Consider the following 26,670-nt stretch of genomic DNA (forward strand, 5'->3'; position numbering starts at 1 on the left):
GGCGGCTCCTCCTCTGCGGTGAGCCCCCTCCGACCCCTCCCCGCCTCGCTACCCTCCCGCCTCGCTCCTCTCACGCCGTTGTGTTTCCTCGGCAGGTTCTCGGACGGGGACGTCGACCGGGACCCGGGGGCAGCGGCGCAGGTGAGGGCCGGGCCGGACCAGGCCAGGCCAGGCCAGGCCAGGCCGGCGGGGGCTGGGAAGCGGTCGTCGGGTCTTACCCGGCCAGTGTTTGAAGTTTGTCGGCCTGCCCAGCCGCCGGTGTTGGGGTGCTGGGGGGGGGAACCGGGGTTTGCAGCCTGCTGGGCCGGGCTTAGGGGCGAGGGGGGAACGGCTGAAGGCTGGTGCGGTTGCCCTTGCTGTGAGGGGGGGGCGGCTTGCAGAGTGTCCCTTGGAAACAAACCTCTCTCGTGTGAGGTCTGCAGGCAGAGGGGTTTGGCGCTGTTCTGTCAAAATACTTGGGCTACCTGTGTTGCAAAGAAGAAAGGCAGAAAAAAGACCCTGAACCAACTTTCTCTTCCGTGTAGGCAGATGGTAGTTCAAATAACTAAAGCAATTGCGATTTGTGGTTAAAAAAGCATTAAGCTTAGTGGAGAAAACGTGTTCAATCTTCATTCGTTTTTATTCTGTTTTATTTTATTCGTTTTATTTTATGATCGCTTTTTTCCTCTTTCTGTATTTTGCGGGGATCAGCACCGATTTTTCGTTTCATCTCGACATGAAAAATAAATTTTTTACAGTGAGAATGCTCATTCACAGGAACAACCTCCACATGGATGTGGTAGAGTCCCCATCGCTGGAGGTTTTCAAGACATGACTGGACAGGGTGCTAGATAACCTCATCTGGGCCCCCTTTCCCACAAAAGGTTGGACCAGATGATCTTTCAAGGTCCCTTCCAACCTGGCCTGTTCTATGATTTTAGCCGTTAACATGTATTAATGTGCTTTCAAAGGTTATTTTTACTTAGAGGGTTAATGAGAAGGCAGAACTGGAGGGTGGATAAGTATTTCTGTTTAATGTACTTGGAAGGGGAGAGGATGTAAATGGATAGTTCTACTTGAATGGAGTAGGTGGCAGAAGCATAAGATGATGCTGGATTATCTTTACATAAAGAAAATGGTGAAGCTAAATCTTACAGCTCTTTGAGGTTTAGGCTGTAGCTTGTTTTCAGAGGATAAATGACATCTAAAAAGCAAGTTGGAATAACCAAATATATTTGGCGTAGTAAAACTAAGATCTAAAAAAAAAAAAAATACGTTTCCCATTGTGGGGTAAAAAATCCACCAACAAAACCCCCCAAAAAACCTCAACACCAAAAGGTCTTTGGAAGTATTAAAGAATACTATCAGAATATGCATTTGGTTGTTTTTTTTTTAACATAGTTGCTTTGCTTTTCTAGTTTATATTTCGGTTCTTTGTACATTCAGTGCTTCAAAACAATATGTAACACGTTCTATAGCTATTATTTAATACCTGATATGGTAATACTGGTGTCACTTGTGTAGCCTTTTTTTAAAAGGACTCAATTGAGTAGGTAGATTGTGCTTGGTAATCTCTGAACTGGTAAGTTGCATAGTTCAGTGTAGCATTTTGCTGATTTAGAAGCTTGGATCTACAGGTGGTATACCTAGTATACCATATTTGCATGATCTTAGGTGTGGTCTTTTAGCTCATGTACTTAATTTCTAATCTGGGACACAATACTGTATAAATGGTGCTGTGTAATGCTGACACATTTGCTGACTAGACTTATCTCCAGTTGTCATGCAATTTCTGCACTGTGTCCTCAGGACTTTTGATTCCTTGAACTCCTGGAGAGCATGCTTCGGCTTTCTGCACCTGAATCTGATACAAATGAAAGATCATCATCCATCTTTAAATAATCTCTGAATGATATAGCTGTGAAGTCTTTAATGACGTTTTTGTTGGTTTAAGTTGAAAAAGTAGGTTACTATGTGGAGACCAAAAGCACCTTTAATTCATACAAACTCTTATCATTAGTGTGGAGGGACCTGAAAGTTCCCAATATATTTAGAAATAGATTTGCAACTTGGTCCCATGGTAAGGGCCTTTAGAGTCAACATATGTGGAAAACACATACTTGAGTGTTTGTGAGGACAGGGTCCTCCAAGCCTGTTGGAAGTTAACTGTTGCTGATGTCCATAATCTGGAGTTCCTGGTGCTAGTTGAGTATTACTTGGCCGTCTTCTCAAATAGCTGTGTTATAGGAATAACTTCTTTCATGTGCGTGTGGCTGAATGAGATGTGATGACTTATGCTAAAAAGCCAACAAAGAGATGAGTTTCACGCTGTTGAAGATGCTTGGGTTTGGTTTGCTTTGCTTTCCTGGGGGGAGGGCTAGTTCTGTAGGAGGATCAGTTCATATGTTGTCTGCTGGTTCTAATTGGTGCTTCTGTCATCAGCGTAAATCACAGGAAATAACGTTTGGAGCGAGAGGTGATCTGTCACAGAAGCGACTCTGCTTGTGAAGTGCCTGTAATGTTCAGTGTTCACTGTCAGAGTCAGACCCCACTGGGTTTTCAGGATCTAAAGCTGTACTTCACCTCTCAGCATAGTATGAACCAGTTTTTATATGTGGGTTACCTTATGTCCCTCCCGTAGGGAATACCTATAGCCATGAGTATTTCTGTAATGATGACTGCTTTTGAATGACTTTAAATCTTAGGAGGGCATCAGTACAATTAGGTGAAGTTACAGTGGTCTACTGCCTGCCACTTTCTTCAGAGACCCTCAAGGTTTTAGATTTATATGCTGTACCTTCATGTAGATTTGCATATCTTAAGCTGGTAAGAACTCATGCTACTACTAAAAGCAGCTGTTGTGGCCACTTAACTCCTAGTTGGTGTGAATGTTTTATGTGACGTGTGAAACAGAACAAGATACTGATCTGAATTAAACCTAAGGCAAGTCCTTCTGTTCTTCTCTGGCTCGGTGGGACAGAGTTTTGGCAACTGTGCTGTGCTAATATTTATGCAGGTTTAAAACCTGTATCTTAGCTACATTCATGCTTGCTAGATTCTGAGTAGAAGTCAACTTGGCAAACAGAGTTACAGTACTGTAGTGATGTACTGCAGTGGCTTTGGAAGACTTACTGTCTTCTAGCAAAGAGAAGAGCATCTCTCAATAATAAGGACAGAATTGGACATGATCTTTCCAGGTGTGTGCGTCAAGTCCTGATTTTATTCTGTTGTGCGAAAGTCAAACTTTTCTTACAGAGAACAAAATATAATTATTTCAATCTGTATACCCAGTGATTCCCCTAACAAGGGACTACTTTATGCTTATTTATATTGTGCAGCAGTATTTCCTGTGAGGCCTGTGCCCCATAAGTCTTTTGTTCTTCTGCTTTTGTGCTCAGCATAAATCGAAACAATCTCTTACGCTCAACAATATCATGTAATGTGTTATTATGTGTCACAATGCTTTGAGCATGTTATCCCCACACAAGTGTTTTGACATACTGCATGTTGACTTCCAAATGCCTAATACTGCAGTGCTTCCTCAAACCCAGCAGACCTGTATACAAATATGCTGAGAATTATAGGAAAGTCTTTGGAATGTAGAGGATCACCTGTGCATTAGACTTCATGTTGAAGGCATTTGAAAGTCCTTCTTCCTTCTCAGTAAGAAACAGGCTCCCTGAATTTGATATAATTGGCAGGTTCCTTGTACTTCAAGCTCTGATGTTTAAGCCTTGTGGATGAGAACTGATCAACAGGTACAGTCATGCCAGTTAGGGTATTTTCTTCTGAAATGTCTATTAGTTGATAGAGTTTGGTACTGTATTTTTTCATGGGGACTTCCGAGGTGCCATTTCATGGGGGTTTTTATGTGTCTTTACAGGAACTGACAACAGCTTTGGAAAAGAATCCAGATGATGCTGAATATTATTGTCAACGAGCTTATGCTTATATTCTTCTACAGAAATACGCTGGTAACATCTTCAGACAACACTGAGAATCCTCTTACAAGTGTATTATAACACGTTCTTTAAAGAAGATGTCTTCAATCTGAAGTGAAATGTAGTAATAAGAGAAAGTGTTATCTGTAACTTAATGTGCTGCTTTTACAGTTAGTGCATAATTTTATAGTTACTTTGTTTTCAATTCTTTTGTTTCTGCAAAACTTCCAATGAATTGGGTACTTTGCAGTCCCAGCTTTCCATTCTATTTTAGTCTGCTATTATCTTGGCAGCTTTTTTCTGTAAGTAGACTTCTTACGCAGATTTTAAGCTTTTGTGTTGTAAGCATCTTCCATCCTTATGTTTTTGGTAGAGACTGGATCCTGTTGTGGTAGGAATGTGATAACTGAGTAATGCCTGGGAAAAATTTTTAACTGAATAACTGAAGATTTGACCTATTTTTTCTTTCCAATAAAAAACAAACAAACAGATTCACACTTCAGATCTAAGTCAGAGTATTTGACTGAACAAAAGTCAGGCTACATCATATGTAGAGCTCTGCAGCTGAATGAAGGGTTCATCTGTAGCAGTTGTGGCTAGATTTAATTCAAACGGTGTGATTTGTTTGCAAGCTAAGAAAGCAAACATAGTACACCTTAAAAAATTTTCGCTACTGAAAGACTCACAGTTCACTGCTTTTTATAACACATTATTATATTCCTCACCTTTAAACTTCCAACAGATGCAGTTGCAGATGCAAAGAAGTCCCTGGAACTCAACCCCAATAATGCTGTAGCGCTCCTTAGAAAAGGGTACGTGTCATATGTTGTACTTTGTGAATCTTGCGATAAATCTGTAGGGCAATACTAGTATTTGGATTATGGCTCTGTACAAGCTTTTTGCAACACCAGGAATGAATAAATTTAATGCCATACTGCTTGTAACCCATTTGTAATAAAGCTGTGGTTATAAGAAGCGATTTAGTTTGGTGTGGTTATCTTAACATCCTAGCCATTTCAAAAACACACCTCTTGGGTGATTTAAATTCTTACATTTGTAATTTTAACCGGTATAGTGTGTGAACCTAAGGATGTCGTGATCTTCAGAATGTGGATTAGACTGAAAAGTTAATTACTGTTTCCTTGTGTTTTTCTTTGTTCATGTCAGGTTAGGTGAATATCATATCAAAAACTATGCATCTGCTTTAGAGTCTTTCAGAGAGGGACAGAGGTTGGACAGTAAGTATTAAAATTTCTTGTGTGCACAGTACTCCTTTGCTAATGAGGAAAAAACTTTTTACTGTGTTAGTTGAAAGTGAAGACCAAGGATTTCTTTTCTTTTCTTTTTTTTTTTTTTAAAAGGCTAATGAATTAGGTGCCTGACTTCAGATGTCTAGCTTTTGGGAAGGTTTGTGCAATCACTGCATAAAAGTGTAAAACTGCTTAAAAACGTCTATCAAAGTTCTTAGCAAGAAGTATATGATTTTTTAATCTTTTTAATTTTATTTTTTTTCTTTAAAAAAAGGGAGTGTTTTCCTGCTTCCTGGGGGTCTTACAAACAAATGGTGGCAATGGTGTGGCATTAAGTGCCTTAGAAAAGTTTCTGAACAGAACAGGCTCCTTACACATAGCTGGAATTTCTTACTTAAACTGTTTGATAGACTGGTCTTTAGAAAGCACATGCAACTTGATGGGTATTCAGACTGACAAAATGGATTTTTACCTCACATTACATATTACTTAATTACAGAAGCATTTTTATTATATCTCTTTCTTTATTAAAAGTGTTGGCTTCCCAGCTGGACGTGGGCACTTTTTAGTTTGGGAAGAATTAGAGCTTTTTTTTTTAAAACCTGACTTTATTCTAGAAGCAAGAAAGGAGTAGTTTAATACAGAAAGCTTTGGTAGAAGACATGGGGAAGCATAAAACAAAGCAATTGCTAGATGGTTGCGACTCCCTTCTCTTCCCTCCTATCCCTCATTTCAAATAAAACCCTCTCCTCATTCCATTCCCTCCCATCCCAACAGTGGAAGGAAATGGTAAGAAAAGCACCTTGAAGGGTTACACAGAGCAAAGTGCACTAATCTGGTAAGCATCGTCATGGTCTCAGATCTTTCTAGTATGTGGTCTTGCCTGTAACAGTGGCTGGGACCTGAAAGTTTAGCAAAAAGTTAATTTCTTTGCCTCTTCCAAATAAGCGAATATAAGAAATTTCTTAAAGTTCTTTCAGTTTTGGTAGCTTGCATAACTAGGTAGTCTCCGCTGGTTTGTACGCTAGAAAGACAAGTCTGTCTTTGCAGTCTAGCCAAGTTCTTTGTTTAGTATCTTCCCATGAAAGAAAGTGATTCCTTCCAGTGACTTCTGTAGCTTTCCGTACTTGATAGGTGACTTCTCATACATCTCCAAACTCATCACTCCTGAATTTAATTGAATGACAGATCTATATTTTTTCATATTCTTGCCCCACCCCAAGAAACCACTATCACTTTGAGGTTTTTCATGTGCATGGATGTTGTCACCTTTCTAGCTGGTCAGTTGGAGCTGTTCAAAATACAGGTTGTACACAAAATCTCAAGCCAGAGCATCTCTTTTTTTTTAATTCTGTTTAACCTCACATCCTACTTACGTTGTAGGGTGCAACAGCACACAGAGCTGCAAGTATCTTTTTAGATAAGTTGGTGACTACCAGGATCCTCTTAGCTTGTTCAGAATCCCTGAAATACAGCACAGCGTTTTCCTGTGCTGAATTGCTTGACTTCTACCTGTTCGAATTTAATTTGCCATCGTTTTGCTGCTTACCCAGTTGAAGTGTTTCTGAAGCTCCCCAGTCCTTCCTGATTACTCTCTCATCTGAAGATCGCTTCCGCTGTGCTTTCCGTATCTCGTTACAAAATTCTGTGACCTACTGTGAGATGAGGAGTCTCCTGGAGCCCGTTTTAAAAATACGGAGTTTTAGTTGAGTCTCTTCCATATATTACCTAATTTGCTGGCAAGTTTATGTCGGTAACAGAATTTGCCTTTGCAGTTCTGTGGAATGTTTGATAGATCCCAGGTGAAAACAATTGTGAGCATAAGCATTTTGGCAAAACAATTAACTTCCAGTTCAATGCAGCTAGTGCAAAACGAACAAAGCTCAGAGGGAAAATTTGCCACATACTGCTAAGCAGGTGATAAAGAGAGAAGAATTTAGCTGTTGCTGCCTCAGAGAGAATTGCCGTGGTGGGGAATTCTTTGCCGGTTTCTTTGCCACACGAGGGGGCAGAAGTACACCAGTACATGTTTCTCTTTCCTTGTTGATGTAAGGGCTGTTTTACATCTTAATCTGGAATGCTAATAATGATGAGTTTCCTACTTATGCTCATTACTGGTATGACTGACAGGCCCAGGGTATGACAGCAAGCTTCCCATTACCCACCTACAGGGATATCTAAATAGGACTTGATGTGATGAATTGCTGAATGTGCAATGTTTCTTTATTTTATAAAATAACATTAGGAAGCGAGATTCCTTTCACTCAACCATGAGACTAGACGCATGTGGATTTTTGGAGTTCATTAATTTGCCTTAGATTGAAGAAGCACTGTGATCCCTTACTCTTCAGTATGTTATGTGGATTTGGGACAATTATACTCAAATTTTCTTGTTTTTTTTTTTCTGTGACCACCTAATGGATTTAGTAAAGGTGGAATGCATCAACTTTTTAAAGAAATGTGTTCATAGGTACTTTTCTTGTGTTCTAAGAGTTAGTAGATTTTTCAGTAAGTGAAGACCCAGTTAGGTTTTCTGAACTAGAAAGTTATTAATAGAAGTCACTGGTAAGTTCTTTGGGATGATAATGCAGTTATAGAGCACCAAAAAAAAAAAAAAAAATTCTTTTGCCTCAAATTATAAAATGTGCTGGGATGCAGGGAAAGAGGCAGTGGTTGGTGAGGGGGACCTTCTAGGAAAATAGGGAAGATAACACTGGACCTTTCTTTTAAAGTTTGTGTTGTATAGCAGTCTTGTCATAGGGCATAGTTAAAAAGATAATTCCTCACATGCTGCTGCAAGTCAGAGGCTGGATCAGTGGAGATCTGACTCATTTTTCTCTTTGCTTGGACTCCTGAACCTACTTAATTTAATTTCACTTTTGATAAATAAACTTTGTTCCTGGCTGCAAAACTTGGGAGTCTTTTTAGGGTATGGGTGCTAAGTTTTAAATTTACAGATTAATTTAGGTTGCAGGGAAGCTCTGGAGCTCATCTAATTCTGTGCCCTGGCCAAAAGCAGTATTAACTTTGAAATTGCATGTGTTTGCTTGCGTTCTTTTTCTGTTGATTTCCAAGTATCTCCAAGACTGAAGATTCCACAGCCTCTTTGGGCAACCTGCTCTAGTGTTTGACCACTCTTTTAGTAAAAATTTTCCTTATCTAATCAGAACTTACTTTACTGCATCCTGGGTCCTTTGCCTCGCTTCCTTTCCCCATGTACTTCTGAGGACAGTCTGCGATCAGTCATCTGAACACCTCAAGTATACATTAGGTAATTGAAGACAGCCCTTGGATTCCTTAACAGAACCCTCTGATAGTTAATTTTGGTTAATTCCATCTGAAAACGGGAAAGAAATCTTCTTTCTAGGATTTGCTAGGAATATAGAAGAGACTGCAGCAGTCAGTGGCTGATTGTATTGTGATGTCAAGACAGCCGTATCATTATTTGCATTTTTATCTTTTCCTAAAAACAACTGAGAGATTACATAAATGTTATGTAGCTTAAAATTTAGATAACTTTTAAGATGAGTGGTGAGGATGGCAGAAGAAAAGGGAAGAGGAAGTGGCTTGAGGAGTGGAGTAGCAATTTTAAGACCTAAGGCACACCTTAAAATCTATGTACATTTTATATTTGAAGGGGTTGGGGGGCATAGTTTGCATAACTGCAGTAGAGTCACAGTTGGTGTTATGTGCATGTCTGCTGGGAACTCTTTTGTCGAGCCTCTTCAAGTGTCTGCTAGGTAGTTGGCTGTGTGAACTCCTCAGTGTGAATTCTGTCTATTGTAAAAAGATAAAAAGTTTAGCTGTTCTCAGTAGTTGGTCAGTAATGTTGCCACTTTTTTACTTTCCTGACTGTGAAAGACTTTTCTGGGAATTTTGTTGAATAAGATGATTACTCTGTTGTTACACTGCTACCTTTTGAGCTATTTTCTAGTGAATTAATTTCTATCTGAGGAGCTTGCTTCCTAGTATATCAAGGTCTTTCTAAACTTTTCTGTGATTCATGGGATGGTATTGGCACCTATGTATTTCTAACATCTCTGAAACTTCAGATGTATCTGTAAAGTTTGTGTGAAACCGTCAGGAGAAAATACTTGGTGTTTGTGAAAACTTGTGCAACTTTGGGTTGTCCCCAGAAGTGGCTGTCTCTTGTGATTATTCCTCTAGAGAGGAAGTGTGTGACTTTGAAAAAATAATTTTAAGAATAACGGAAAAATGTGTAAAACTACTTGCTTTCCAAACACTTATATAGGGATAGAGCAGGTTGGAAAGCAATAGCATATTTGGGTCAGTTCAAACAAAATCGAGTGTCCTACAAATTAATTTGAAGTTAATTAAATATAACAGAGTTAAATAGTAGAGTTGTGTAAAAATACTTAAAACTTAACTGGAATGACAGAGGTTACAAGAAGATAATAGGAAATAATACCTTTTTTTTAGTAAATTGATGTGAGTTTGGCATGGATTTGTTCCAAGTGGCAATTGTGAGGAATTGTTCTTTATGCAATACGTGTAGTGCTTGAAGAGTTTTAATGTTACTGTGTTTGATCTCTTCTAGATGTAGATGATACCTTTACTATTTGGATTAAAAGATGTGAAGAAACACTAAATGGTAAGAAAAACCACATTTACTTGATAAGGGATTTGTTATGCCCTGTGCTTTGAAGCTGTGTCGTGTTTTTCAAAGATTTACAGCTTACCTCTTACTTAGAAACAAAAGAATTATTTTTTTTTAAATCACTTTTTCCTATCTCTTGTTTCTCTCAGAGTAGACATCCTGAACACTTCTATACCTCAGATTTAGAGGAACATTAATACTAGGGTTTTAGTGTAATAATTAGATGTGACAGGGGAGTACCTATTTAAAGTTCAGACAATCATAATTAATTTTAACTTGTTTTCATACACAACTGCTAACTAATTTTAACTGTGGAAGCATGTTTCAGCTTGCTTTCCAAAAACAAAATAAGTTTTCAAGTCTTACAGAATATAAAGTTGGAATGAGGTGGAAATTTGGGGATTTTAGTCCTTGATTCCATGTGGAGAGTACCTTAGGTGCTAATTGCTGCTGTGGTGTCTTACCTGTGGTAGTCGATGAGTGTGAGTATAGCTTCCTTTCATACCTTCCTACGGAATGACATCCCTGACAATTAACTCATCCACAGTGCTTAAACTGCCTGTGGATTTTAATGAGATATAACGCAATAACTGATGTCGGTTTTTCCTCCACCTGTTGTGACTTTCCCTCCTCTTTATGGTGCACACTGGAGAACGGGACAGTAGAACAAGTTCATGTCAACCTGTTGACTAAAAAGCCAATAGAGTAGAACCTTTTTGTGTTGTATAGGAATGAACAGATTTCTGCTTCATGATACATTTTTGCCAGGTTTATTTTTATTTGGACAAATTGCGTAAGTGATTGGCAAGCACGGTCTTATTTGCAAAGAATTATCTTGGGTGACAATTTTCTCTGCCCTCTCAAGGAAAGAGGTTATAATACACATTTTTCTGTAATGTCAGAATTACTTTTTGCAGTGTTTTGTCTGGTTCAACTCACTTGTCCTGTTTTCTTTTGAATATTCATTCGTGTCTTGTCTTTTTTGAGCCATTTTCTTAATTCTCTGATACACCAGTGGGGGAAAAAAAAAAAACAATAAAAGAACAACTCTGATTTCTTAATTACAAATGAATATTCTTTTTTTGTTAATCTTTATCTCTTTTTAGCAGTATGCATTATAAAGAAGTAAAGGGAGAGGTGGTTTTTTTTTTTCAAACATATTTAGTCTGAAATATTTTAGGAAAAAGTATTTAGAAGAGGAGATACTGAGCTATAGTTTAGATCCAAGTATTACAGTATATTTAAGGTCATGTGAGTGAATTTCTCTGCCAAGCTTCCGTCTCATTACCCAGGTGGGTTTGCCTTGCACAAGACACAGTTTTGAGGGGAACTTTGTGCTATTCCTAGGGATGGATGATAAACCTAGTACAGACTTGTGGGAAGTGATTTTTAAAACTTTTGTTTGCCATGGTGTTGCTTTCATTAAAAAAGGTCTGTATGTTTTTCTGATAAGCAAGGGAAAGTAATGGAAAGTTTGTTCCTTCTGTTAATCGGAACATGCTTTCTGTTACAGTTGTTCCTTTGTACAAGTTGCTGATTGAAATCTGATTAAAAAGTAGTGTGTCATAAAAGCAAAATACTAGAGGTAGAACTGGCATGGTTTTGACTTCTACTGTTGAGACTGGAATAAATGCGGAATGTGTGGAGTAACTGAAGTATATGCCTTGTAAGTTCAATATGTCTTTTTCTGAAAGTGCAACTTTTTTCTTTCTACAGCATCACAGACAGAAGTGGTAAGATGTTTTCCTTAATATGTTTACTGTTTCAATTTCTTTGTTAAGCTAGCGCATACTTTCAGGCTTCAGAGGGTTCTTACAACTTTCAGGCTTTAAAAATCATCTTTTCTATTGCATGCAATTCTGAAGGATTTAACTTTCCTTCTGAACATGTGTTCTTTTATTTGAGACCAAGGTTGCAAAATTTGAACCCTGGAAACTCCTAGGAATGGCATACAAATATGGCAGTTACTCTGCACTCACTGAAGTAAATTTTAAGTTTCTGGCTTGCAATGTGTGGCCTAATTTACAAATTAACCAGCTCATGTTGTCAATACTAACTTGCTTGTGACTGCTAGAAAGTAACTTTTTTTTTTTCCCCAGTAGCTTGCAAGTGGTTTGTGCAGACTTTTTTCTGCTGTAATTTGTGCAGCTTTCAGTTTCCTTTTTTTATTGGAAGTCTTTAGAAGAAATGTTGAAATTGATGCAAACCTTCCCCCCCCCCCCTTTTTTTTCTTGAGACAAAAAAATGGGAATTTGCGTTGGATGTTCTGCTCCCTCTTTCATAGTTACTTCCATTTTTTACATTTTAAGAATAGGGTAGAGGAGGAAAGTGTACAGAAAACGTGGTGGGTGTAATGTAAAGACAGATCTTACAGTTAAAAGGTTTTTATGTTTAAAAGTTATATCTTGAGTTCTCAGATCTATTTCAGGTTTCCTTCATGACTTGTAGATTAGCAACATAGCCACTGTACGTGTCTCAGGTGTACTTCTTATCCAGGAAGAAAATGAGTTAAAGCAGAACTTTCTGCTATCTATAAAATGTCTGACCAATACATTCTAAGTCACAGACTGACATATTTAATGTAAATTGAAACTTTAATTCTTAATCTGGCATAAATGGTTAGGAGAACAGTGAAGAGCTTCACCTGTAAGTTAATGCTTATACATAAATCAAGAAAAGGGGAGCAATCAGTATGAAAATGATTTGTGTCTTTGAAAAGTACTTCATTATAAATTTTCACTTAACACTGATGTAACTTTCTTTCCAATTGAATATGCTTCAACTAGAATGCACAGCAGCAACCTCTGCCACCAAAGATCAAGTAAGTTGACTTTAGCTTTACTGTGAGAATTAAAATAATTGACATATAGCTGTTCTTTGGGGGATTGGAGAAGCAAGATAATGACTGTAGAAATTCTTTTTGGGTAACTTTAAAAAGTGGCAGTCTGACTGAAGTGTTTCTCGGTGTCATCACTTTTGTTCAGACTGAATTGTACTTTCAGGAGATTATGCCTCATTGGGAGAGTGGGGAATGGAGTAAGCATTCTGACTTCTGTTTCTAATTCTCATGCTGAGCTTAATTAAAAGACTGCCCGATTGTGCCTAGTATAGGTAATGTTTTTGAGATTCTTTTAAGATCCTGAACTAAAAAGGTGCTATTTAATTTAGAGAAGGCAAACAATATTATGAATTGGTCAAGAAAGTGACCTAATTTTGGTATGCTTTTTGATTAAAAAAGATTCTTTGTTCTTTAACTACTTATCTTGCCAATTCTGCAACTGCTCTTTTAGAGGAAGAAATCTAATTTTGTATGTCTTCTCTCTCCCATCAAACTACACAATGTACTGTATATCTCTCAGTTTTTCCTTTTTTTTTTTTTTAGATATGACTGGTACCAAACAGAATCTCAAGTAATTGTGACTATAATGATCAAGAATGCACAGAAGGATGATGTCAGTGTGCAGTTCTTGGAGAAAGAGGTGATCTGTATTGGTTATCGATATGCATCCTTAGATTCCTTAAAACGTAGTAATTAAAACAGTGAACATTATCTGCTGCAATAGCATGAAAAGAATAGCACAGGTGGTCTTCAGTCTGAGGTTTTTTTATATACAATTATGCTGTATATGTGTGTATGCCCAATCAAGTGAATCAGCATCTATTGCCGCAGCAGTGTCCATAGGATTTATACACAAGCAGTAGTGTGGTGTGCGTGCTGAAAAGGGAACATCTGTTTTTCAGCTGCTTGTGTGTTTGGAAGGATGGGGGAAGAAGTGATCTGGACTTAAAATGTTTGAGTATGCATGCATCTGGTGTAGGAACAGACAGAGATAAGGTATTCTAAAAACAGCTATGAATAAGTAGTATCTTGCTTTAGGACAATTACAGAAAAAGAATGAATGTTGGTTGGTGGGTTTTTCTTGCTTTTGGCATCATTAAAATTGTTAAAGGCAGCAAAGTATATATTTCAAGGAAGTGCACTAATCTATTGTAATGCCATATGCGGTACCAATGACGTTCATGTTTAATTTAGCTGAGAGTATTGAAGAGTTGGGTTCTTATTCTCAACTAAGTTGATACTTCACAAACTACCAGAAGTACTTGGTTGTTACTATCTGCTTTAGATTGTTAAAAGTGTGTGAGTGCTTGCCACGTAGTCTGCGTGTATTAGAAGGGAAGTTGCAAATTGTTTTCGTATTCCATTATTAATGTGTTGATACTTCATTTGCCATATAATTCTTTCCCCAAAGAATGCAGATCAAGCTGACAAGATAATAGGCTTTTTGAGTACTTGCTGGCTAAGAATTGAAATCTCCTGTTCATTTTCTAGTATACTTTAGAAACACCTTGTTCAATAATGCTGTAATGTAATGGCGTCATCTGAAATTCTGACACCTGATGCTTTTAAGTGCCCTAGAGAAGGGTCATTAATTTAATCACTTAATCTTGGTGCCAAATGACAATCCTTTACTTAGAAATGGAAAAAACTGCTCTCAAAGATGACCAGAGACGTGTTTTCAACTGTTAACAGATGAACGCATCAGTGAGACTTCCATCAGGTGAAGACTACAACTTAAAGCTTGTTCTTCTTCATTCTATAGTGCCAGAGCAAAGTACATTTAAAGTGCTTTCAACAAAGGTAAGCTTCTTAAAGTGTAAATTACTTCTTTGACCATTCCTGATGTTGAAAACCTTTCTGCTCTATTGTCTTGTCTCTCTGCAACAGTCATAATATCTTGCTTTTCATATAGAAATGCTTTTTCTTTCTTCAAGGTGCCTTTCAGCCAGTGGGAGGCTTTCTAAACTTTTGCAAATATCAGAAATAGTAATACGCTGGGACTTACTGAAGTGCAAATGACGGTTATGTTGAGGACGCTTTTACTTGTTGCTGTAGAAAGATGACTGTGGTCTTCGCTCTTAAAATTCAGGTGTTAGGAAAGTATTAACACCTTTCTGCTGAACTTTTAGGAGCCTTGTGAAATATTGTTATCTTTGTGTGCCCAAGAAATAAAAGATTTCAATGTTGAAATAATTCTTTACCCTTTCATGACTTCTTGCTGTTAAAGGTTAGCCATATGGTTAACTGTTCTTGGCTTTTCAAGAGAGTGTATTCTGCCCTGTTCCTGGAAATAGTACTTGCTTGGAGACACTTGAAAATTGCATGGCATGAGAGAGAATGCTTCTGTCTCAACATTTTGTTTCTTCTATGTTACAGGTATAGAAAAATAAGAAACTGACTGTGGTCTAGCATAGCATATATTGTTGGTATAATGCATAGACAGACATATGCTTTGTCCATAGAGCCAAGTGTGAATCTCTGAAGCAGGATTGTGTTGTTGATGCTTTCCTTGTATTTCAGTGGTGTTTCTGCAGAGCTTTTGGAAATTCCTTTGTGTTCTCAGGTTCCATTTTACCTGTTCCCTTCTCAGAAAGGTACCTATAATAGTTCGTGCATCATTTCAGGGAAGAGGGACTTCAAGATGAGATGAGAGGATTACCATAGAACATTGGTCTCGTTTTTCCACTCCTCGCACTAAGGAAGCTGGGCAGGTTATGTGATTTGAGTCATGTGAGCTCTCATGCTGTGGGAGATAAGCAGAGTGCTTAAAGCATGTAGAAAATTTGCTAGTCCGTTAGTATTTACATAAATTTGAGTGGAATGGGCACAGACCTTGTCAAGAAGAGTAACATGAGGTCCTGTTTGCTTTATGTTCCTATCTAACTTGTCTTATACTTTTCATTTGTCTTGAAGTTTACCATCACTTTTATGAAGCATCTGCTTGCTACTGAGCGTTGTTGAAATGAACTTGACTTCGTCTTTCTACGCTACCATCTCTAGTAAATCTCTGAAATAATTTCTGGTAGTTAGAGCCTGGTTTAGATTGAGGTTCCTAAAGCGGTGTGAAAGCTTTAGTTATGTTCAGGCAGTGTCTGAATTGCAAATATTTTGCATTAATTTTCAAATGTTACTGTTCCTGTATAATTGTGAGAGAATGTTCTTGAGATGAAATGGGATAAGAGAGAACACAGGAGGTGTTCTAACAGCAGAAGTCAGTGCTTCAACATGTTCTTCCTTTTCCAGAAGAGAATGTAGTGTAAAGATGTCTGTGAAGGAATACAATTTAAATGATGCCCCAGCTAATTCCGGTACTGGCCAGCAGATGGAGTCTGGCTGAAGTAAAAAAATTAAAAGCAGGTCTATGTTAAGCATGCAAAGACTTCTTTAAAGGCTTAGAATATTTTACTTTGAAAAACATTAAGCACTTTAAGGGAATGATGCAGCCTTAGTGTTTGAATACTAGAAATTCAGATTTCTTTTCATAAGTTTCGTGTATGTACTTTGTTCTTACGAGCAGTATGGAAAATGTGCAGTTATTACTTTGAATAAACTATCTTAGAACTTCTCAAACCCCTTACAAATTAATTTATACCATTTACATGAAGACCTTTTGTAAGGACTTGGAAAGAAAGATATAATCTCATTATCTTCCCAATTATATGAACCTTTTACTACACACTCCTAAAGAAATTGTGTTTTCATGGGATAGGAACAGATCTGTTCTTGTGGATTAATAATTTCAAATAAGAATAACTGCATGTGTTCACACTGCTTTATTTTGTATTGCTGCTTTGAACATATGAGCCACGCTGCCATTAGCATTGTGTAGTCTTCACTGGGCAACAAAGAGTCTGGTCTTTCTTTTCCAGTTGTATGAGGAAATATATGAGGAAACAGTGTGGAATGTATGGACAGGCGATGTGGTGGATAGTTTGTGTTTCCCATGAACTTCATAAAACTAACAAATGTAATGGACAGAGGATGAAACAACAGAACTGGCAGATAGTAGAACAATCCTGCGTGTTTTGGTAGCTAAGAGAAGCCAGAGAGGGATTTCTCAATACTGCTTGAAATTCAGCATTGCTTGACAAATGCAAAGGAATAAAGGTAAAGATGCAAATTCAGGAGGAAAAAATAGCCTTAATGGTATTTGCAGAATTACAGATTCTAAAATAACTGCAAAGAGCAGACAGAACTTACAGACTCTGGGATTGTTTCTTTCAGGGAATGTTAACAGTGGTGAAAAATGCAATTGATACCTTAAAAATTGTTTCTTTCCTAGCAATGAAATAAAAATTATACCTTTCAATAAATCCATGCTGTGTCTAGCTTGGAGATACAAAGTCTCTGGAAAAGAACAGAACTAGCAAATGGTACAGAGGTAGCATACATAAATGTTTGGAGGTGTTTGGTTTCTGTATGAGCAGAAGTAAATTAGCATTCATAATCTGCAAACTTTTGACTTCAAGCTGTGAGCTAGAAGAGGTAAAATACTTAATGCCGATGCCAGAACAGCATAATGTGTGGGTGAAGTCCAGTTTTGAGATAAAATCTTCATCTCTTTCTTTATTCATCCTAGTATTGTATATTCTCTAATTGTCAGCAGTTTTACAGATGATACAGATGGCCTTTATAGTGGCTGTATGTATTCCTGCTATGCTTGGAGCCATTTTTTTACCTAATTCAAGAGCTTATTTGCTATTTAATAGATATCACTACTTGCAAATTCAGCTTTGAGTTGATTATGTTTCCTGTTCACATTTAGTTGTGAGTTCCTTAGAATTACCGGGTGTTGTTCAGCATATAATTCTGATGATCTAAGGCCTCAACTTGATGTTCATGTGAGAAAATGCTGAATACAACTGCATTAATTGCCATATATGCATAGCATTTTCTTCTTGTACATGAGCAGCATAGCTGATAGATCATAACTAGCATAACTAGATCAATTGACATTATTGGCTGTACTCCTCATCCGTCAAAGGTGTCTGACTGTAGTAGTCTGATCAAAAAGTAACAGCAGCTCCAAAAAGCACCATATAAATTTGAGATTTGTGTCTTACAAATGGAAGCTGATCTGGTCTTTGTATGTAGCATGACTTTGTACACAATAGGTAGGATTTTGTCTATTTTGGTGGTCGTCCTCAATTGTGTTCAGGTGTCAGCTGAAGTTGGGGAAAAACTGTGCCACACTGAAAACTGCAGGTTGTATGCAGCATTTAACAGTAGGAAGGTAGGTACCGTTTAGTGGTGCTACTTGGTTTTTTACTTCTTTCCAGAAGAGGGAGCCAAAATGTAAAAGCTGGACCAAGTTTGCTCTTCGTTAGTTGCCTGCGTGCAGTTATCCGGTAGCTCAGTTTGCATAATATCATCGTGCTCCCTTCATAAAAGGAAAAAGGCATAAAAACTTAAAATGAGTGACTAAATATGTTTAAGGCAAAACTAGCTGATCTGTCTCTGGCCAGAAAATAAGGCAGGGAAGTAGAAATGCACAAATATTGTAAGGATTTCTATTGTTCTGAAACAATTCTTTGTGCACAATCAGCCTAGCTTTCTTTTCCCTCTTTTGTTCAGTCAGTGTATTTGGGATTCCAGGGCAATATTCTGCCATGTTCTGTTGGAAACCTGTGTAATGTGAGCAGTTTTTCTAGGTCTTCTGTTGTGTTCTAGGTGATGCTCAGGTTTTTCTTCTCCTTAGACCTAGAAGAGGAGAGTGAGGATGACTATGTGCTTTTAGCAGGTATGCTTATGAACTTGAAGGAAACTTGAGCTAGTGTTTTCTCTTTTTCTTCCCCTCTGCTCTTGCACCTACAAATAGTCAGGGGACATTACTGTGAGTTTTGAGTTTAGTGGTTTGGGCTTTTTGCAGGCAATGACTTGCAGCAATTTAGAGCCATTTGAAAAAGTGGTAAAAAGTGGTTTCTTTACCCCAGAACTGTCCTTTAGTTAGATATCAAAGTTGTGCTGCAAACAGGGGGGAGGTGTTAGAAATCCTCAGCCTCTTTTACAGTTGACATTTGTTAGTTCATAGACATGTCTGAGGTAGAAGCACACTCTCAGCAGCTTCATGCCAAGAATATGGTAGTGTGCATCAGTGGAATGTTTCTTTTCCTCAAACCAACATTTTGCCTTGCAAACTCTGAAATACTCTGTGCAGCTTACTGGAAAAGCACACCGATGCCTGTTGCTAAATGTAAAGGAAAAGGCAAAGAGTGAAACTGTTTCACATACTCTTGGACTGTTGTCAGAGCTTCTATTCAGAGGCAAATGTACACAAATAGATAAACAGAGGAACAGATTTATTTTAACTGAAGTTGGTTCTTACCATTGCAGTCCGATCCTTAAAAGATACTTTCTCGTTTGGGGTATTTTCATTAACTTGCTTGCAGACACTTGAATGCAGGCTTCCCTGCTCTCCTGTACTTGTTTTTTCTATGAGGCTTTCGTGCAGATTCATATCTCCCATATATATTCTTGAGCACTTTCTGTAAATTATAAACTGATATTTAAGATAAGTGTTGGATGCTTCTCTGAAATTTCTTGCATCTCTTAGGTAGGGCTAGTTGGAGCAATTTCCTGGCTAGACCATAAAGAAACCTTCCCAATGATTGGCATGATATTTACTTGGCTCAAAATAAGTTTGAATTTTTTTTTTCTTCTTCTTTATGAATGCAGATGGTGTGGAGCAGATTTAAACTTGTTAATACTCTGAGAACTATGTTTTAAACAAAGCATGTAAGTTAGTGCCCATGCTTTCTATAAATACATAAGGGAAAACTAGGCATAAGGGTTTTTCTCTGTCTTGAGAGAAGATGGATTTAAGAACTATTGGAATAGTGATGGTTTACACTGAGGATGCAGTGACAAAAAGCTTTAGGATACCTAAATGATCTGTATTGGTAGCTCCTCTAAAATTTAAAATTTTAACAAGGGGTTGCTGTGTAATATCAGTGTGGTGGAAACTTTGACCTTTTTGCACTCAGTTCTCCATAGTACATAGCTGGCAAAGAAACTGAAAGGTGCACACTAAATCCTTTCTGTTGCAATATATTCACTGCAGAATAAATTTCTTAATTATAATTTATTTGTGATAACACTGTCGAGTTATTTTCATCTCGGTGTATTTTGTTTAAAGTTATGGACCAAAGATCTTGGAATTCACAATATAAGCAATGTATAAAAGGTTTTTGAATAACTAGGATAGCAAAACTGTATGTGCATATAATCTTAGAGGTAAGTTTGAATAGGTCATACGTTTTTAGAAGACAGTGCTGTTTTGTCCTACTCTTAAATTTAGGTAACAAAATACATGAGATGATTGCAAAATGACAACTCTAAACACTTAAAATTTACAACTCAGACAAGGCAGTCAGAAGTTCAGTAAATAACTAAGCAGTTGACTGGAAACCCTGAATTCTCATTTTTGTGTGTTTGATGTAGCAAAACATCAGAATTTAAAAGGCCATTTTTTGATGCATCTTCAAATGAATGGCTGAACTACTGCTTAAGCTTTGCCAGTTCTGATTTCCTTCATCCATCTGATCAGAGCTTGACACAAATTTGCCAGTGGTAGGTGAACTTCCCCTTAGCATGGACTGTAAAATACAAACCACAATAGAAATTAGAAGAAAATTCTTGTAACTTGTCAATGTACACCAGAATCTTCTTTTAGGGAGGAAGATAAAAACTCTCTTTTAATGTTTCTCAGTTAAACTGGCAATGTCTGTCCCAGAAGGTTAGTTCAAGTGAAATCTAGTTCATCAGAGGTTTGGGCTTTTTAACAGTAAGCTTCTACCTAGAAAATTAATGTTGGCTAACTAGCAATGTGTTTATCTGTAGCTAAGGGGAGAAATTCTTTCTTAAAACTAGATTGAATGCTCTTTTATGCCAGTCATCTTAAGGTAAGGGGGGTTTGTGTTCTTATGCTACCAATGAAATAGTTTAGAATAGCTTCTGAGAGTAACTCTGCAGCATCTTTTCTGATAGCTAGCACTTAGATTAAATTGCAAACAATCTCTGATAGATTTTTAAAAAATTGATTACTTTTATGACTAGAAAATTCTGTCAGTAGAATCTTCTCTGTATCCTTTCACTGTGGATGGGGTTTCTTCTAGACAATGAATCCCCGTTTGACCCTCTTCTCAGGGGTAGGTTTCTCTCAAGACAGTATTTCAGACAAGTAGTGCATGAATTACTCTGTCAAAATTCCATGTTTCTTTTTTTTTTTTTTTTTTTTTTTTTTTTTTTTTTGGGCCCCAAATACCAGGAACTTAAAAATTACAACAGAAAGTAGATTATTTCTGTGTTGGAACTTCTCATACAACCAGTGTACTGTGTCCAGTTTTGGGCTTCCCAGTGCAAGAAATGCACTACGGTAGTGGAGCAAGTCCTAGTGGAGGACTGGTGAGATGGCTGCACGGCATGAGCTACAAGGAGAGGCTGAGGAATTAGGCTTGTCCTTAAGTGGCATGCAAAGCAGTTAATTTGCAATGAAATTTTCCTGTCTTTTATTCTAAAGTTGGCACGAGGCACACAGGCATACGTTTTATGAAATATAGATGTTAAATCAAAGGAGTTGGTGAAGTGTTGATGTATTTCTCTTGCCCGAGTGCTGAATTTTTTTCAAAGGAGAGGAAAAAGCTAACAGTACTTGTGTGTTAGATACGATACAAATGTCCGTACTGATACGTTACTTTTCTGTGTGATAGCTATCAGTATCTGCTTTAAAATGTTCATTAAAATGCATTTATTGCCGTTTGTGCACATAATTGGGACTCGCAAAGTTGTTTCTCTTTAGATCAAATAAAGCTCTCAAGTTGAAGAAATATGTGCCTTCGCAAGCAGAATTTTATAGCTTTATTTTTTTGGAAAATGTGGTTGTATAATGGTATGAAGCTAATGATTTCCCTAGTTTTACTCCTGCCTGCCACTTTGCCTAATGAGTAACTTCGATTGAAGTGGATGCAGTAGATGGGGTGGAGGTTTAATCATGTCATAAATGCATTCTGTCTCAACTCTTCAGCTGTCTATACCTCTAGCTTGGCAGCGTTGAAATGGTTTAGATTTAAGAAATGTGCATCTTACACTGGGAATTAGTTTGTAGGATTTCCTTTTCCTTAGGGATGTTTGTCATGTCGTACTGGCTTAGGGACAGTTTCACAAGACGAAAGTGTAAGAACTAGCAGATTAAAAAAGGAGAGGGGGATTACTGGAGCAGCAAAAGTAAAGATCTTCCTTTTTTTTTTTTTTTTTTTTTCTTTCTATGTGTGGGCAGAGTACTCTGATGAATAGCCAAAGGCCTTCATAAGGGCTCTTTGGGGAGGATTGTATTCTGAGAAGAAAAAAGCCCATGGTTAGTAGCTCACATCAAGCATTGCATTGCATTAGAGGTCATTCTTGGTGTGGATGAAATAGTCTGTTTTTGAGATACTGAAAGATCGGTGGAAAGCCTGAAGCATAAGGGTAAGAGGAGATAGTGAAGGAAGAAACAAACAGAAGAGAAATTGAAGAGATATAGGGTTGAGTAGTCTCAGTATCAAGCATTTACATTCTCTCTCTTTTTTTTAAAATAGAACATATGGGAGGATGCGCTAATAAGCAGAGTATAAAATCTTAAAATTAAGGCCTTCTCAACTTCAACGTGCAACTGAATTGATAGTACAATTTCCTCAGGTTGAGAAGAGTTATGTAAGAAGCAGAGGAAAGACAAGTTGCTTGAAATTAATACTCAGGTTTCACTTGTAACTAATTAGTACCTTTCTAAGTGGCTAATTAACTTAAATGTTTAACTCATGAGATCCAAATTCATTGGAGGGTGGGAATCAAACCCAAAAACTGCTGGTTCTGGCACTCAGGGAACTACTTGCTTGTCTTATATGTAGATACACAAATATTTTTGGCTTCCTTAAACTAATTGCAGAGCGTTAGATTTATGAGTGTAGATGTTAAAAAATGAACTTTAAGGTTATAGTTTCTGAAGTGTTTTTAGAAGAGTCCAGTGGAGGAAGCTTTGCTGACTTCTTTCATTTTACTGAAGACTAATTACTGGCACAGTTTGAATGCTGTTTCTGCATAGTTTCGACAGAAATCTCTGCGTTCTTACAGATTGCAATATTAAACTCTGTAATACGGGCCTTCTTTAGGGACAGTAGGTTGAGCAACTAGAGTAATACAGTATTTTAATTTCATTTGATTATTTTTGGTTTTGTGACTGGGACTTTCACTATTTTAAAAACTGATACTCTGATGCTTAATTTGTGACTTGTAAAGTTGCTAAAAACATTGTAAATCCAACAGACGGGGGAGTGGGAAGTCAAATACAAGTGGTTGTTGGACTTACAAACTTACTGAAACTCTCCCCTGCCTTGAAGGGCATTCCATGCCTCGTGTCTTAAACTTTTGTTGTTCTCAGTACAAGTTAGTGGTGGAAAATAAGTATTTAAACTTGTCTAGGGAAATGGTAGCTTCCCCAGGGGGGAAAAAGAAGGGGAAAAAAAGGGGGGGGGAGAGAAGCAGTCATAATTGGGTATTCTGGTTCTTAAAATGCAGCATGATTGCAAACATGGAAGCTTTGAAACTTAAATGAGCTCATTATTTTTAGAAGGTATCTCGGTCTATTGCTTACCAGTGTTTGATTTGAAGAATGGATTAGATGAAGTTCAAATTTCAGATCAACATGATGCTGTGCAAGGAGCTTGCTGTTAGGATCTCTAGGGTTAGCTTTTACAGTGGTGCCTTTGTTCTTGGGTCTGCAGGGATCCCCAGGTTATAGTGGCTATAGGTAGAACTAAGAACTCGCTTCTGCTCAGCAGTTCACAAATAAGGAACTGCTGAAGTTTAGCAAGCACTGATTTCAGTTAATAGTGTCATATGAACTTTGTGACATTTTCTTAAGTGAATTTGTCCTTTGGAGTGACATTAGGCAGTCCTTGTTTTTCAGACAATGTTTTGTAACTTTGTAACCGTGTAACCAATGGATAAAGTTAATTATGAAAAAACATTTCAATATCGTTGTCTAAAGGGATTTTGTGTAGTTTTGAATAGGGCGTGACATACTTCACTTAATTTTGTTTCTCCTATGATAATTGCAACCATATCCATTTTTAATTGCCAGTTTTGTCAATGAATACTAGACAGTTTTCTCCATAGCAGTGTTTGTTCGTTGAACCAAATTAATAGAGCTTCTGAATTTCTCCAGTGGGAAGATCTGCATAGTCCCAGGGTGTTTCTCTGGTTTGTGTACTACACATCAAATACGAAATTTTTTGGTGGTTGAATTGTAAACCTAGAGAAAGTTGGATTTTGTAGTCCTTCAAAAGTGCTGTTTAATTATTAGAGCTGACTGGCAAGAAAGGGATGCTTGCAAGGTAATACCTTGGTGCCTGGCAGTGTAGAGACATTGGGACTGATTGTTACTTTTGGGATGCCATAATTTACAAAAAGAATCAAGTGAATAGTAAGCAAAAGAAAGTTAAGTGGTACTAAACAAAAGGATAAAAGTCTGATAGAAGATCTGTGCAGCCACATAAGAATTTAGCTGACATGCGACTTGGAAGTCATGTAACTTCATCTTGTAAGGTAGGTAAAATTTGCTAAAGTATAGGCTTTATATTAGAGACTGTGTTTCTAAAAACAAATGCATTTATTTTCTTTCTGCTACAGGATCCAACTACTTTGAAACTATTTGGCAGAACTGTTTGCCATCTGGATTAATTTGTTCTTTGACTTGTGCTTTGTAGGTTGAGATAAAAATGAAGAAGCCAGAGGCTGTAAGATGGGAGAAGCTGGAGGGCCAGGGAGATTCTCCTAAGTTAAAGCAATTTACTCCAGGTTTGTTCTCTCAACTATTAAGTATTAAATGGTTTATATGTATTAAACTACTTGCAGTTATTAATAATATTTTTTGTGTTAAATATTGTGAATAAAATCACAGCTTCATATTTACAAAGAAAAGCCTAATAGTCTTGTTTTTACTGCCAAGAATTGACAGAAAAAGTCTGCAGGGCATTACTCAAACTTAAGTATTAAATTTAGTCATAACTTCCATTAATCTGATGGATTATTAAGGATATATGCTTTTCATTAATTCCTCTGGGCTTATCTGTTTGGCTGGTTTGGTCACTGTTCTGCAGTTCTATGCATTGTTATGCCTCTGTTATTGCTTAAATAAGTAAGTATTATTTACTTAAGTATTCCATCTCTCTTGGAAAGTAATACATTTGCAGTTTTTCAAGAGACATTAACAATCTGTCTTTGAGAGAATTTGAATTTCCTGATTTATTGATTTCAGGTATTTTTTTGAAATTTAGCTCAAATTTGCCTGTGGCTCTATGCTGCTGGTTTTGGGGATTTTTTTTTTTTCTTGCTGTCAGCCAGTATCTCCTGCCTCGTTTTTACTTTAATTATCTGCATTGCTGTTGTCCAGCATTTTTTTTTGTTGGATAGCTAAATTATGTAACTCTGTTTACTTAAAAGTAAACTTTTGTAGGTACTCAGTGTAGTGTCTAGCATTTCTTAGTTTCCTTTCTTTTTGTTACTGCAATGCTTATATCAGTAAGGAGGAATCCATTTGCATTTTCAGATTCATGTTCCATTATCATCTCTGATTCATCAGATACATATACGTCTGTTTTCTCTGCTGCTCTGAAATTTGTGAGAAAATGCTTAGTTAACTAACACTTCTGATTTCAGATACCCAGCACTTATATCCATCATCTTCTCACTATACAAGGAACTGGGACAAACTGGTAGTTGAAATCAAAGAAGAGGAGAAGAATGAGAAGTTAGAAGGAGATGCTGCTTTAAATAAACTCTTCCAGCAAATTTATTCAGATGGTACAGATGAAGTGAAACGTGCCATGAACAAATCGTTTGTAAGTCTTCATTCTTTTTCTCTGAAGAAATGTGTAACTTTTGCACACTGACACAATTTACTAAACTTTGCATGAATGTGGAAGCCTCTAGCTACCAAAACCTTGGGCCTATAATGAACAGCAGCGGTTCTGTTGGACATACTGGTGTAACAAGTCTCGCTGAAAGCTATGATGTTGTACGCTAATGAATGTGACTCTTTAAGTCTAAGGTTGTGCTTTGTCACTGGTCTCTCAATCAGTGTTATCAAAGGAAATAGGTTTTGGCTCATACAGAGCTTGAAGGCTTGCCATGGATGAAAGGATCAAATTCCTCTTAATTGTTTGTATCTAGTTCCTTTTATTTACAATCCTCATGGGTAAGAACATGACTGACCCTTCAAAAGCTTCTTGTAAGTGAATTAACATCACATTGTGTCCAGTACTGATAAACGTACTGTTGGGCTGAAGATTATGGAGTGATGGCTTTGTCAAATTTTTTTCTACATGTACACAAAATTCCTGTGTAATTGCTACTACATGAAGCTTAAATTCTTCATGTTTCTTCTGAATTTGTTAATCTGCTGTAAGAAATGTGGCTTTTATATTACTAGAATTCCTGTAGCAAGCTAAACAAGCTTTTTCTCATATTGCAGATGGAGTCTGGAGGCACAGTTCTGAGCACCAACTGGTCTGATGTTGGTAAAAGGAAGGTAGAAGTAAATCCTCCTGATGACATGGAATGGAAAAAATTCTAACCCTATTTTTAATCTTTTACCATCTATGTGTTGCCATAGTCCTGTACTGACCACTGTGTATGGACATAGCATTCTTGGATTCAAAGCACTGAATGTTCCCTTGGAAACAAGAATTGTCTTCACATTTTGTGTGCTTTAGAAATACCTTCATCCACAGATCTAAAAGATATATTCAAGAGTGGAACCCTATTTTCATCATCTCTGTCTAATTTTTGGAAATCGAGTCAATCAGTCTAAATTTTCTACTGCCTTTATCAGCTCTGCTCTTTGGGAATAGGGTGATCTGTAATGGCTGGTCAGGATTATTGCCTTACGCCTGGTATTTCTTTTCAGTAACTTATTAGATCTTGGCAACTTTGGGTAAAAACACTTTTCAACAACGGCGTTAACATTGTCTGCTCTTAAACTCTGCTAAATAAAAATGTAATTATAACTTT

General features: G+C 37.3%; 1 protein-coding gene across 4 annotated transcripts in view; it reads left to right on the forward strand.

Moving 5' to 3' along the window:
- Window positions 1–26,670, forward strand: part of SUGT1 (SGT1, suppressor of G2 allele of SKP1 (S. cerevisiae)) — a 26,790-nt gene extending 120 nt beyond the window's left edge. The window contains exons 1-13 of one of the 4 annotated variants that reach the window (XM_010576603.1): window positions 1–141; window positions 3,863–3,953; window positions 4,663–4,732; window positions 5,088–5,158; window positions 9,729–9,782; window positions 11,505–11,521; window positions 11,694–11,771; window positions 12,575–12,609; window positions 13,171–13,267; window positions 14,320–14,427; window positions 24,366–24,456; window positions 25,318–25,499; window positions 26,132–26,670. The exon at window positions 1–141 is cut by the window's left edge and continues 120 nt beyond it. In XM_010576603.1, coding sequence (XP_010574905.1) covers window positions 1–141; window positions 3,863–3,953; window positions 4,663–4,732; window positions 5,088–5,158; window positions 9,729–9,782; window positions 11,505–11,521; window positions 11,694–11,771; window positions 12,575–12,609; window positions 13,171–13,267; window positions 14,320–14,427; window positions 24,366–24,456; window positions 25,318–25,499; window positions 26,132–26,233 — 1,137 coding nt within the window. In that variant the 3' untranslated portion in view covers window positions 26,234–26,670. The remainder of the gene's footprint in view (window positions 142–3,862; window positions 3,954–4,662; window positions 4,733–5,087; window positions 5,159–9,728; window positions 9,783–11,504; window positions 11,522–11,693; window positions 11,772–12,574; window positions 12,610–13,170; window positions 13,268–14,319; window positions 14,428–24,365; window positions 24,457–25,317; window positions 25,500–26,131) is intronic. The other 3 variants (XM_010576612.1, XM_010576619.1, XM_010576627.1) reach the window with 3 other exon arrangements.

This window comes from Haliaeetus leucocephalus, unplaced genomic scaffold (genome assembly GCF_000737465.1).
Source record: "Haliaeetus leucocephalus isolate CR32 unplaced genomic scaffold, Haliaeetus_leucocephalus-4.0 Scaffold32, whole genome shotgun sequence".
Lineage (NCBI taxonomy): Eukaryota > Metazoa > Chordata > Aves > Accipitriformes > Accipitridae > Haliaeetus > Haliaeetus leucocephalus.